Genomic DNA, 15000 nt, shown 5'->3' on the forward strand with positions numbered 1-15000 from the left:
AATGGAGTTGGCTATCAATGCAAAATATTGTACCTTTAGCAATCCTTTATTCAGTTAAGGGCTAAATGTAACAAGTCTTCTGAATCATGCCTGGGTTATGGTTGCCAGTCTGACTACAATGTAGGCCATACAGGATGTCACGTTGAACCAATGTACAGATCTTCTAGTACGAGGTAAATATTTATAAGAATTATTTATAAGAAATATGGACTACAATCAGTATGTCGACTATTTAAAGGATTCTCGATTCTGGCTACATCCTTATGGACTGCAATCAGTATGTGGACTATTTAAAGGATTCTCGATTCTGGCTACATCCTAGCCTTTCATTGACGATTGTCAGCTGGAATCCTCATTAAGCTTCATCAGATTATAAGATGATACGTATGCTACTACTATTCATATATCATAAACAGCTTGCATGAATTATATTTGCAAAGTAATTAAACTTTCCATTACAAGATCTTACAAGTAAACTTTTTTTGTAAATCATTAACCAGCTTAAAACTAAACATTTGATATTCTGGTATTATGTTTTTGTATTTCACTCTAAATTCAAGATTTCTTATTTTAAGCCAAAAATTAGAAACAAATCATAGGAGAATATTTTTTCTTCAATTGAGAGATTCAAAGCAATCTTGAATTTAGAGTGTTCTTTGTCTTGCGTAGAAGTGTAAGACTAAAACTTAAACTATTTTTTGAAAACTTTTTCGTGGATTCACTGTTTGTGCTTTTAGTTAATGTCACTTACTTTGTGGACCAAAACACAAACAGTGAATGTGGGATTTGTTAGACCCTGTGACCCCATGCCTCTGGAATTTCTGCCATGCTTAGCATTGAAGCCTTTTCTTAGGCAACGAGTGAGTGCATGTTCAGGCTGTTCCTGGTAGTTCCATTGACAGTCCAGTTGTGACTCCAAGGCATGACAAAGTTAAGTAAGAAAAACCTCATCGAATCTTTAGTGGTGAAATACCCTTACCACAGAGGCTATTGGAAATTCCAGAAGGATGGGATTGGTCAAGTACATATTTTCTTAAAGGTAAAAACCCTGTTTTCCTTAAAAATCACTTTTTTTTAAACTTTTGAAATTTGTATTCTTAGGCGTCTTCCCTTTATGGAGTAATTGTGAAATTACACTGAGAGTAGGATGAGATATTAAAATTGGTATCCACTTGGCAGTGGCGAGATTGGGCGAGTTTGTGCGAGATAATGCGAGTTTAGGCGAGTTAAGGCGAGATAAGGAAATTTGAACATAATCTCAAGTTGCGAGTTACGGCGAGTTAAGGCGAGTTAAGGTCCCAGAGTAGGCCTTAAGAATAATTTGAGTGATTTAAAACGTTTTTATTAAATAATCTATCACGACTAATGAAAATTTAAGGTTTGAAATATATTTTCGTTTTACTCGAATTCAAACATACAGAATTTTTTACTTCTTACGGAGATTACCGAAAAATTCCGAAAATAAGCCCCTCCATGTATAAGCCCCCCTCCCCCCCCCCCCCCGCCAAATCGTAACGCAAAAAAACCCTCCGTTAAGGTGACTCGACCCAGTTATTTTGTGAGGGTACCATCCTAGTTTGAAGCTCTCTGGAATCTCCACCTTTACTTTGATCATAAGTCTAACATATTGCATGGATAACATATAGATCAATCTATAATATAGCATAAAATGTTTGGCGATCGGAGGAAATGTCACATGGTTATGGTGCCACGCCTCTTTGGAGTCTGAGTTGAAATTCTGCTGTTGCCGGCATTTTTTCGTGAAAATCGCTCGGCTACATATAGTTCGCATTAGTGCCTTGCGTTGATCAGAGTTTCACCAAAATCGCAAAGACCCAATGCGAGAAATTCAGTGGTTTTCAAATTTAGGTCATAATTTATTCGAAAATGATGAGCAAACTTTACACGATTATATCTAATAAACTATGAGATTTATACCTTTATTTTGGGGATCTTTATAACAGATAGGTCCTTGCAAGTCAGCAAAAAGCTTTGGGGCCTTATAAATGCGCGCGATTTCGAGCAATGCAAACATATAGAAATTATAGTTTTAGGTATTTGTTGACGTTTGTCAGTGTTTAAGACTGCCTCGCACGAAACAGTCATTTTCTTAAAACTCGTAGTTTTTTTTCCTTCAATTTTTTTCAGGGCCACAATTGATTAACTAACTACCGTAAATCCTCTATTAAGCCCCCCCTCTCAAATAAGCCCCCCCCCCCCTCCCCCTCTCCCAATCCTTATTCTTCACAAATAAATTAACGATTAACGTGGACTGATCAGTTATGGTTTATTCAGGCTGGAAGTTCATCTTCGGCCGCATGACCTCCAACTTCATATGCTTAACTTTCTCAACTTTGCGCTCTAGTTCTCTGTGGAGAATTGTCACCATTTTCTTATCGTTAGACAAAGCAGTATACCGCCCGGGAACCACAAGTCTGTCCTCGAGAAACCTTGCTCCTGTCGGGGAAAATTCTAAGCTGCAACCTTCACGAGATAAAAATTTACACTACAGAAATGATAATTCTATAGGCAAATGTCCGACTAGTTCTTGATCTTGAGAGCTGCTGGTAGATAGGCGGTAAATTTGTATCTTTTATAAGCTCAAACTGGAGTAAACATTGAAGATTTTAAGCGTTTTGGCTGAGTTTGTTCTTTGGGAGTTTTCTATTGTTTCTAGTCTGTCATGATACAGCATTCTTGTTCAGAACGCGTGCAATGACCGCGCTTGGCTGACTGAAAGTGTACTCCAACTATAATTTTTATTATTGTAGTTTCCTGCTACTCATGATACACCATCGACCTTACATTCGATCCATTTAAATGCAAAATATCTGGATGATTCTTTAAAATTAAAAACTGAGTTCGATTTCCCAAATTGAAATCCTGCCACAGTCGTCGCTCAGATAGATGCTACATAACCTTCACCAAGCGAGAATGAGGTGATTACTCATCTACCAAATTCATTGTTTAAATTGAGGATTTATTTCGAGCATGCATACATCTTATTAGCCGAGTTTTCGGTCCGTACTGTAAATTACGGACCGAGTTTTTTTGTCCATCTACGGAAGCGAGGTCTGGGGGGTCGATCACGACAGAAAGCTAGAAAATGATCCAATTGAGTTTGTTCAAACAAAGTTCATTAGGTGGCTATTGGGAGTTAACAAATTCTGTAGCTCAAATGTGTGCAGATCGGAGGTAGGCCGTTTCCCAATGCGAACGAAGACAAAGTGCAGAGCCATTAAATATTGGCTGAAATTTTGTGAGCCGGAGCACCAAAATAAACTCTCTGGAATAGCATTTACAGACCAAATTGGTCAAGATAAAAAGGAACTTTGGTCAAGCAAATTAAAACGACTATTAAATCTCGCAGGTCTTGGCGACATATGGTCAGCGACAACGAACACTCCCGCAATCATGAACCATATACGACAGAGACTCTTAGACATAGAACAGCAAACATGGATTAGCGAAATACACAATGATGAACGAAAGGACCCGCATCAAAAAAACAAACTAAGAACTTTTAGGAAATTTAAACTTACCCATGACTACGAAAATTACCTCACAAATGTAAGAAACATCAGTCATAGAGTAGCAATCACAAAGCTAAGATTAAGCAACCACAAGCTAGCAATTGAAACTGGACGATACGTTAAACCCTATCAACCACCAGACCAAAGAATCTGTCCATTATGTAAAACTGGAATAGAAGACGAGGAGCATTTTTTAATGAATTGCATAGCCCATAGGGATCCTAGGAGAGAGCTGTTCAATACGCTAAAAAGGGAAACTAATCTTATTCTTGACTCTGTGACTTCAAGCTCTGCCTTTGCAACGTTGATAAGTATGAAACAAGGAGAGAAAACGCAAAAAATTGTGGCTAAATACGTATATGATCGCTTCCGCGAAAGAGATAGACGCGTTAAATATAACCTTGTTTAATAGTTGTATAAATTTTACACCAAAACCAAAATTTTGGTGTTTTTGATAGCTGGTTGCTTATGGGTGGTGGCTGCTTACCAAAGGTGGTCGCACATGGTGGTTCAACCAAGAAGGGCAGCACTTATTCTATGAAGGGCACTAACTTACAGTGAGAGGAGGGGAGTCCTCAAATTAAAAACAGCAAAGTAACAGGGAAAAAATGTCAGAAGAGAATTATTATAGAACCCCTTCCCTTTAGATATTCTTAAGCCCCGTAAGGTGTACACACCAACGCTTAAACATGTTTTAAAATTGTTTCCTTCTTAAAACCTGCTTAATGAATTAAGTGCAAATTACAAAATGTACTGATTTTCATTTGAATCCTGTTTGAAATAAACCTGTGTTCCAGTTTTGCATGTCTGTTTTTCACTTCTTAAAACCTGGTTTAATTAAACATGTTTATTTGGTACACCTCTGTAATTATCGCACGAAAATCTTTTTTATCGTTGTAAACGCATGTGTCTGTAGGCGCTCTGTTGATAATAAAGCACTTATCCTATCCTTTATGGCCCAAGCGCGAAGCGTGCGGGCTATAAATCGATGAAAAAAAACGAGGATCCGTAATTTACAGTACGGACCGAAAAAACGAGGCTAATAAGATGTTTATTATATGGCTTCTGACTACCCAACAATTAAGGTCCGTGCTGCTACATTAGTACAATTACGACTAATGAACAATTTATTGAATATTTACCTGCGTAGTAAGCGTTTCCGTGCGACCCCTCACTTGCACGAATTTACCAAAACGAAATCCTTGGATAAGTACGCTATAGATGCGGTAATCTGACAGTTCTGAAATAGGAGACAGAATGTTAAAATATGTGGCATGGGTTTTGAAGTCACGGGGTTTCATAATGTTTTATTTCCTTCTTTATAAATCGCCAGAGATGTACATGTTTATAGACAGTGCATCAAACTCAAATTAAAGGATTCTCTTTGATATCTAATGTGGCTGCCGTTTATAGCCAGTCAATCACAGATTGAAACATGTTCTAAGGTATTCTCAATCAAACCTGCACTGAAGGCCACTGAACTAACCAAAGTCATGGCATCATGCACTTGATCGTCGAGAGCATCTGAACTGATCGCAGATAACTTTTTCAGAGTAAACTACCTCAAAACGTCGTATCATCTTTTCTGGTCTGTATATTGACAGTATTCTTGTCGATATTCTATTTCAAAGTGCCGAAAGTAAATTGCGATGAGAGCATCGCATGTAAAGAATTGATCAGTTCCGAAAAAATTTCGCTTCAAATATATAGGTCACTGATAGGTGTACTTACGATTGTACAAACCTTTTCCGTCCTGTTTTAATTTCTTTTGGGGCTTTCGAAGTGTGCCCAAAGTGAACTCGAATGCGATCTATAGCGTTCACTTTCGAGGGGGGATTCTCAGTGAAATTGAAAGTGAAATTAAATGACTGTTTCGGTCAAATGACTTGACTGAATTCCTCCGAGTCTAACGGAATAGAGGGTGTTTTCCTGAATGAGTGTTTTTAGTTGAACGCACAGTTCAAAAGAAAATTAAAAATAGCTCAAAACGGTCAATCACCGAAACACATCCTAAGGTAACCTCATTCAGAATGCACTGAAACGGCCGTCGATAAAACCCGGAACATGCCGGAACATCCCGGAACATCCCGGAACATCCCGGAACATGCAAAAATAAAAATAATTTTCATGAAAAAAAAAATGTAATAAAATAATAATAATAAAATAAATTTTGTAAAAGTTAATAATAACGTAAATAACAAAAAAAAAAACCCCGAAAAATAATGAAATAATCAATAAAAAGAAACTGGTATCCTCTCTGAGTATGAGAAAACAATATTTTGTCGCAACCGATTAAAATTTGTTGGGCGAGTGAGGGTTCATGCAAATGACAGGAATGAGTGAAGGCTTGCTTCTAAATTCAAAATATATTAAAATGGGTCGCGAGGGGGTTTTTTTTAAGCTTTCGTCACAGAGCTACCTCTTTTAATTTTTTGCCATGAGTTAATCATTTGGCGGTTATCCTAAGTTAAGCCCCTAAGCTCTTCTTACGGTCGCAAAGCCGTAAATGAAAAACCGTTAAACCGCATGGCAAACATTTACAAGAGGTGGCTGTGTGTCGAAAGCTTGAAAACCCTCTCCTCGCGACCCATTTTAATATATTTTGAATTTAGAAGCAAGCGTTCACTCATTACTGTCATTTGAATGGACCCTCACTCGCCCAAAAAATTCATTGCGACAAAATATTGTTTTCTCATACTCGGATATGATACCAGTTTCTTTTTCTTTCTTTCTTTCTTTGTTTCTTTATTTTTCGTTTTTATGTTAGGTTATGTTATTTATTTTGTTATTGTAAATTTTTGCAATGAATTGTTTTCTATCTAGTGTTCTTTTTATTATTTATTATTATTATTAATATAATAATTTCATAAAAAATTTTTAATTTTTTCATGTTCCGGGATGTTCCATGTTCCGGGTTTTATCGACGCCCCACTGAAACTGCTAAATTCACATTACCGCTTGATCCCCGTACCCAACCAACATGATCTAAACACTAGATTAGAAATAAAATCCAGGGTAAATTTTCTCTTCAAATTGCCGTACTTACGTTGAAACACCTTTCCGTTGGCCGTCCTGCCGTCTTTAATTGATCGAGGCGTTGTCAGATAGTAGAGAAGAGCCCAAAGAAAATCACGATATGATTAAATCTCTGAAGCTGTACTCAGTGCTAAATTGGCGTTGACTGATCAAGGAACTTTCGGAGAAACTGAAAGTGAAATTAAATATGTTATCGAGTGACTTCCTCTGAGTCTATAGGTGACGAGGGTACTTTCTTGAATGGGTGTTTCAAAAAGTAAACGCGCAAAAAAGAGAAGAAAAAAAGAAAACCCGGGCCAACGTGCTTTCAAAGTTTAGGGCTGTTTTGTCACGTTAAATATGAGGATTTTATTTCAGAGATAAGTACTAAAAGGAGCAATTACGGGTGATATTGGCAAATTTCCTCCTATCACACGTACCTCACTCCAGAATGAAAACAAGGAGGGCCTGACGTGGTCAGAGATAAACTTCATTTTTGATTGTAAATTTTCACCATAAACCGTCCAATTTACGTTTTTTACAACATCTTTTCTGTCCTGCATTGCATTCTCATCGATATTAGACACTGTAGTGCCGAAAGTAAATTGCGATGTGAGCATCGCACGTAAACATTTGATCAGTTCAGTGTAAATTTTCTCTTCAAGAAGGCGTGCTTGCAATTTCTCAAAACTTTTCCGTCCTGTTGTCTGTTGGAGGCATTCGAAGGGTGTCCAAAATAAACTGGACTAAAAATGCGATCAAATAAAGCTTGCTATAGAGCGTTGACTTATTCGGGGGAATCTTCAGCGAAATTGAAAGTGAAATAAATACAACCTTGTTTCGACTGACTGTATGACGTGATTTCTTTCGAGTCTGAGGAATAGAGGGTACTTTCTTGAGTACTAGCTCAAAACGGTCAATCACTGAAACACACCCTGAGGTAATCTCAATGAGACTGCACTGAAACTGCTAAATGTACAGTACCACTTGATCTTCGTGCACATCTAATATTATCAAAATACCAGATTAAAAGTAAAATTCAGAGTAAATTTTCGCTTCAAATTGTCTTACTTACGTTTAAACACCTTTCTGTTGGCCGTCCTGTCGTCTGTAACTGAGGCGTTGTCAGATAGTAGAGAAGTACCAAAAGTAAATTGCGATGCAATCAAATCTCTGAAGCTGTACTGCTACAGCGTTGACTAATCAAGGAACTTTCAGGAAACTGAAAGTGAAATTAAATATGTTACTAGTGTATATGACCTGACCTGACTGGCCGGCTCTGACTGAGTCTAGGGGAGGAAGGGACTTTCTTAAATGGGTGTTTCAAAAGCTATGCGCGCGAAAAAGAAAAAAAAGAAGAAAAAACAACGTGCTTTTAGGGCTGTTTTGTCTCGTTAAAATGATAATTTTAAGTTAGAGATGAGTCTTTAAAAGAGCACATCTCTGATTTGGCGTACTGGCGATATTGGCAAATTCCCCCCAGTCACACCTCCCTCACCGCAGAAGGAAAACAAGGAGGGCCTTGTTTTTAATGTCACATGATGGACTATGTGGACTTTAGAACAATACACAACAATGACAAAAACAACAATGACAAAATAAATTTACGTTTTATTTCCTTCTTCATAAATCGCCAGAGTTGTGCATGTATAGACAGTGCATCAAACTCTAAAGGACTCACTTTGATATCTAATGTGGCTGCCGTTTACTACTTATTTTTTGAATCGATTACTGTCAATCACAGATTGAAACGTGTTTTAAGGTATTGTCAATCAAACCTGCACTGAAGGCCACTGAACTGACCAAATTATGGCATCACTTGATCGTCGAAGGCATCTGAACTGATCAGAGATAACTTCTTCAGAGTAAACTTTTTCACCTCAAAGCGTCATCATCTTTCCTGTTCTGTATTGACTGTATTCTTGTCGATATTCATAGACACTGATTTAGTACCGAAAGTAAACTGCGGTGAGAGCATCGCTTGTAAAAAATTTATCAGTTCCGAGAAAATTTTCGCTTCAAATATGTAAGTCACTGATAGGTGTACTTATGATTGTACAAACCTTTTCCGTCCTGTTTTAATTTCTTTTTGGGGCTTTCGAAGTGTGCCCAAAGTGAACTCGAATGCGATCTAACTTGCTATAGCGTTCACTTTCGAGGGAAATTTGTCAATATCGTAAGTACGCCAAATCAGAGATGATTTTGACTTGACTGAATTCCTCCGAGTCTCACGGAATAGAGGGTGATTTCTTGAATGAATGTTTTAACTTGAACGCACAGTTCAAAAGAAAATAAATAATAGCTCAAAACGGTCAATCACTGAAACACACCCTAAGGCAATCTTAATCACACTGCACTGAAACTGCTAAATTCGTAATACCGCGTACACATCTAACATGATCTAAACACTAGATTAGAAATAAAATTGAGAGTAAATTTTCGCTTTAACTTTGTACTTACGTTTAAACACCTTCCCGTTGGCCGTCCTGCCGTCTGTAATCGAGGCGTTGTCAGATAGTAGAGTGCCGAACGTACTGAAATTGCGATGCGATCAAATCTCTGAAGCTGTACCGCTACAGCGTTGACTATCGAGGAAATTTCGGGGAAACTGAAAGTGAAATTAAATATGCTATCGAGTGAATATGACCTGACCTGACTTTCTCTGACTGAATCTAGGGGTGATGGTATACGAGCGAAAAATAAAATAATAAGAAGAAAACAACGTGCTTTTAGGGCTGTTTTGTCACGTCAAAATAAGAATTTTAAGTTAGAGATGAATCCTTAAAAGAGCACATCTCCGATTCGACCAACTGGCAGTATTGGCAAATTTCCTCTTGTCACACCTCCCTCATTCCAGAATGGAAACAAGGAGAGGCTTGTTTTTAATCATGACATGATAAGCTATGAGGACTTAAAAAATATACTCCAAACAAGCTAACAACAACATCAGCAACAACAATAAAAACGTAACGACAACAAACTAAATTAGTAAACAAAGAAGCGAAGGATTGCTGAAATTGCCATAATCCAGCCGTTGCTGCGTCCCTGATGTAAGGTAATCCAAAAATCGGAATTCGAGAAATTGTTGCTTGTGGAATCCGGAATGCTGGGATTTGGAATCCAGAATTCTGTTCAAGTAATCGCTCGGAAATCACACGAACGATTGGAAATGCAATCCAAGTTCCACCATCAAGGAATCCGGAATCCAGTGCCTGGAGTCCGGAGGCACAGCGCAGAATCCAGAATTCAAGCTATTAAAGACTGTCTTGGATTAGCGTTGTGAGGAAATGTTCATCCTACTTATAATAAAGCTAAATGTCAGTTATTTTTCTTGTCCCTTTTCTTTTCGTTTTATTCTTTCTTGTTTATTTACCCAGTTCCACTTTTTACGGGAATGGCTTTGATACTTTTTGGAAATTAAAGTGATTCTGAATTTTCTTAGAAAAAAGGAAAACTGGAGCACCCGTGACGGACGAGGGACCGTTGTTGCTCTAGAACAACAACATGTCTGAAGCTACAAAATAGATTAAATTAAATGGCATCAATTTGAACGGCGAGGAAAGCTCTGCCTGCTCAGAGTAGTGACAACATTGCCGTATCTTTGTGTGCTAATTTCCCACTGTATACACAGCAGCCAATAAAAAAAGGAAATTTGAATAAAATAATAATAAAAAAAAACTGAATCAGCCAACTGCTTAGTCTCTCCAAGAGAGGGTGAAGCTTTATCCTCTTTTGGTCTCTCCTATTCCCTATTCTTATTGGCGATAAGTTTCCCTGTAAGCACAGGGGATAACATTTGAGTAAGAAGAGCTCGCCCGCCAGGACAGTTTAAACGCAGCGTTTTACCATTGGAAATGGTGCATATAGTCTTTCTCGCAGCCTTTTTAGTGTCGCTGCCAGAAAATTTTGCATGGGACGGCGGGAATTGTTCCCCCCATCTCCTTCTCCCCTATCCCCATCCCTCTCAGTTTATTTAACATTCAGTATTGTCTGGCTAACGACTGCAACAACCAGCGTGTTGCTCCTCGGCTTTCGCTCACATTTGCTCCATCAACTTCCACTACCCTTAACACCCTTACCATAGCTGATTTTACCCCTTCACCAGAATACTTGCCTCTGTATTCTTTGCCCTGAGTGTGTCTTTGTAAAAGCTGTAGGTTTAGAAAGTAAACGTTTGCATAGACCGTTTCTCGCCTTGAGCAGGGCACGAAAAACAAAACCAGTCACAGATAGCCAGTAGCTGCAAATTTGATGTGGTCTATTTTCTCAAAGACAGTTTCAGTCTGATAAAAACGTAGGAAGCTTTAAAGGCGCTATGTAACGAGGATATTACTGTTTTAGGTCAATTATGAGCTAAAGTCATACACAAAAATTAATGCTCTTGTAAAGTTATGAAGAAGATCTCAAACAAATTCCATCAGGGAACACTAACCACAGTTATCATTATTATTGTTTTTGGGAATATTTCCTCAGGCATATCATTAAATCCTGAAAAATACAATGGCCCACCTTTTTCAAATTTCAATCATTTCCATCCTTACCGGCATCCTTGCAAAGAGCAGACGACAGAAATCAGTTTCATCGCCTAAATATGGTCTTAAATAACAGATCTGCACCATTATTTTTGAATTTTAGTTGATGAAAAGACAACTTTTAGCTTTTTCAAAAAATGGGAAATAGCCTGACATAACCCCTTAAACAAAACCGTGTATTTAAGCAACAGACCACACCTTCTATGGGTTTACCGGCTTGATAACTCATAGAAAGTGTGGTCTATTGCTTTTATAAAATAACTTTAAGTTTTCTACATGAGTTTACCGTACAATAAACAATAAGGTTCTAACCAATCAGATCGCACGTACTATCTTTATTAGTTATTTTATAACGGCTTTTAAACTAGTGTTTACAGTAAGCTGTTCATTACATTTTTAAAATTTTTTGAAACCAAGCTGAAAGTAGCTTCTTTTAGCATATTTTATTTTTTTTTGTATGCTGGATATATAGTGCATGATACTACTTCCGAGCTCAAGGTGTCTTTTTTTTAGTAAACCAACGTAATTAATAAAAGATGATGATCAGAGGCGTCTGATTAAAAATCAAGTTCGTTTATTATTTCTAATTAAGACTGAACACAAGGCCGCAACGAAGAAAAATATGTAACAACCACATATTGACTGGTAGGGTAGGTATTGCAGTTTTCAACGATACGGTTCTTTCGAGAGCGTCATAATGGAGTTGGCAACCGGCAACCGGCAGAAAGGTCACCTTTCGTGCCAGCCGTCCATCGACTGTCAGGGTAGACGCCTTTGCCACCCCCCCCCCCCCCCCAAAATATCATGCATGGTCCAACACACGTGCAACAGTCGTGGTGTAAAGAAGTACGCATAATTATTTCGTAGCATTGATTAACCATAGGAACGATTTGGAGAACTTGTTTGTGAGTAGTATAGAAAAAAAGGGTTACGTTCACCTGTCCCCCTCTCCAACTCTTCAATCCCGGCACACATGATTTTAGTACACATATTCGAGAAAACCGCAGCGTTTCAAAGAACATGTAGGTCCATGCGATCCATGCATATTTATCGAGCTATAGTTTTGTAGTAGAGTCGTTTGTTTAACTCCGAAATTTAAGAGACTACAGTCATGATCTATTTTTTTGTGTTTTTGTTTTTTTCCGGTTGCGACGTTTGAAAACGCTGGAACGTACAACGTTGTGATTTTGGTACGTTTCCTCGCTGAATCCCTCAAGGATCTTTTCTAGACCCACTGTTGGTCATTATCAGCCTTCCCTGGTATCAATCAGCTCGAGACCAAGAATGTATGCCGACGATACCAAGTCCAATAACATTCACTGATTTAATTTTCTCAAACTGCTGTACTTACAGTGGAACGAGGTCTTCGGACCACATGCTTCCTGCACGTTTTCTGGAGTTCTTTTCGAATGTCTCGTTTCAATAGAGCGTACGCGATCGGATTTGCAGCACAGTTTACAGGTATAAGGAAACTAATAACTTCCACAATTTTTTTTGATGGAGCGGAAGAAAAAACTAGAAAACCAACAACACTGTACAGTTCAACGGAGTAGCAGGCAAGAAAAATTACAACTACAATAACGATTACTTTGGCTGCGGCATAGTCTTTTGTTCTTTGGCGATTAGGCTCATTATATTGTAACTGGGAGTTAAGAAGAGCATTTTTACGCCAATGTCTTTTTGCAGTTATTATGATTTGTGTCGTAGTTATAAGCAAAAACAGACAGGGAAGAATCTCAAACAAAATCATCTTTGTCGATACGAGAGCTTTGTCTTCTAAGTTGCACTTTCCCAGGCGGGTGCATAAAGCTGGAATATAGTCGAGAATCAATGGTATGAGCCACGCAAGAGCTATAATGATTGTGGCTCGACGAGAAGTCATTAATGCTACGTATCTCAGGGGTTTCATGATAGCTATGTAACGATCAGTTGTCATAGCACATAAATTCGTTATTGATGAATTAATCGCCAGTACAGCTATATCTTGAGCTATTTCTTTCTTGCAAAGGGAACATTCTCCGCACAGAAAATTGGTGGGAAAATAGATGAAACCAACAGCAAAGTCAGCCAAAGCCAGGGACGTGATAAACCAGTTAGGCCGTGTGTGTAATCGTGGCCTGGAGGCAATTAAAAACACAACCAGGGCATTTCCAAAGACTGCAACAACGCTTGGAAACCAACCAAGGATGTAAAACCAAGACATCGTACTCAGTAAAGATGCTCACAGCTGTCTTTTGACAGCTAATTTGAAATCGAGGAGAGAGAATTGTGGATTTCTCGAACGTGATGGTGAGGTGGTCAGCTGAATCCTTAATTCAAATTAAGTGGAAACTGAAAAAAATAAGAAACCCATTAACCGCCTTCAATTTATTTTCAGTTAGAACTAATCGCTTTTACTATAAAGAACATAACATCTGCTTCTATGCCATTAGTCTCACAAACTTGAATGTTACAGTTTGCTTAGTGTTGGTGAGTTTCATTAGAGAGCTTTGTTTGGCCTCCAATCAAGATGTTCGATAAGAGAGGACATATCCTGTTGCCAGAGTAACATGAATGGATTGTAGATTTATACAGTTGTTGTTTTTTTTAAATTACGTGTTGTTACTTAAGCGGTTGTCGAGAAGAATATCCGGTTTCCAAAATGCGTACCGATCGACTCTTTCCCAAATTCCCTGAAACTATTAAATGATAGGTGGACGTTATTGTTTTACTCAATTAAGTGTCAACTATAATTTCCAGGTGAAAACGAAAAGTTTCTCTTTAAAAAGAAAACATCTGTAATATTCTGTTTGGGTTGACCTGTCAAATGCCGCTCTAAAATTATAGTTGTGTAAAAATTGTTTATTTGATAAATGTTTTTGCTTTATTTTTCATCCCCGGAAAGTAAAATCATGCGGATACACAAAAAGGATGTCACAACATAAAATGACATACACTTCCCTGTTACTTTCTTAGTACCTTTTTGGAGCCATTGCACTAACAAACTTGGCTTTTTTAGGAAATAAAATGTAATTAATATTAATATTTAAAAGCGCACGCTCAAATAGAGGCTTAAAAAAAGTTATTTTATATAAAGCGATAATCAGTTGTATTTTGTTTAAAGGCTGAATAATTATTACAGCTGATCAGAATAGAACTCACCGTTCAAGCACACCTGCGTGGACAGAAACGGGGATAAAAGTTCTCCTTTTGAGTGAAGTTTGTTTCTTGTCGTGAGTTTATCACATATTAAGGCTTTCTAAATTAAGGCTGAAAACTTTTATTTTTTTGGCACTTGTCAATCTTCTAACTGGCATATGTTCGTTTGGATAGTTTCTTCCTGTTTAATTATCAATACATCAATTTTTGCCCAGGTCAGTAGATGAGGCCATTTTAATAAAAAGGTGTCGATAATTATAGCCTCTAAAGTATATATCTGAGCAGATTCAAGCGTTTGCCTTTAAAAAGTCAGAACTTTTCCTTTTTTCCGACAGGCAGGATTTCGTTAAAAGGCTTTTTTCGCTGCTTTATATTTCTTTTGTTATTCATGTTTCAATTGCATCGTCCGTAGTGTAGAAATATCAACTCCATCTGAGAAGGGTCGGCATATCTGGATGTCACAGTCATATTTTAAATATTTAAATAAGAAAACGACCACGTCGCCTTATTTTTAATGAAAGATACATGTAAATTAAAAGTAAAATAATGTCAGTAATCAGTTCCTGCCTCACACACGCAACTAAAATTGAAACGCAAAGAGGCACACTTGTGGCCTTCCTTAACACAAATGGAAACGCATTAGGCCAAGCGCTGACTCAAGAAATGGAGAAATTAATAATAATAATAATAATAATAATAATACTAATAATAATAATAAAATCTCAGAACTGAAGAAGATTGACACAAAAACACCCAAACTATTGAACATGCACAAGATGTTA

At 37.7% G+C, this 15000-nt stretch overlaps 2 protein-coding genes and 1 pseudogene across 2 annotated transcripts; 1 reads left to right on the top strand and 2 right to left on the bottom strand.

The window, feature by feature from the left end:
- Window positions 1-8674, bottom strand: part of LOC140930556 (uncharacterized) — a 69915-nt pseudogene extending 61241 nt beyond the window's left edge.
- LOC140931603 (uncharacterized) lies at window positions 206-3942 on the top strand. Its single transcript, XM_073381403.1, has 2 exons — window positions 206-277; window positions 3136-3942. The coding sequence occupies exons 1-2, from the start codon at window positions 206-208 to the stop codon at window positions 3940-3942; spliced, it is 879 nt and encodes a 292-aa protein (XP_073237504.1).
- A 3613-nt stretch (window positions 8675-12287) lies between the features above and the next one.
- On the bottom strand, window positions 12288-13388 carry LOC140929402 (adenosine receptor A2a-like). The gene has a single exon (XM_073379203.1). It carries the CDS (start codon window positions 13281-13283, stop codon window positions 12414-12416), a length of 870 nt encoding a protein of 289 aa, XP_073235304.1. The 5' UTR covers window positions 13284-13388; the 3' UTR covers window positions 12288-12413.
- Between the last annotated feature and the right edge of the window lie 1612 nt (window positions 13389-15000).

The sequence above is a fragment of the Porites lutea genome, chromosome 3 (assembly GCF_958299795.1).
Source record: "Porites lutea chromosome 3, jaPorLute2.1, whole genome shotgun sequence".
Lineage (NCBI taxonomy): Eukaryota > Metazoa > Cnidaria > Anthozoa > Scleractinia > Poritidae > Porites > Porites lutea.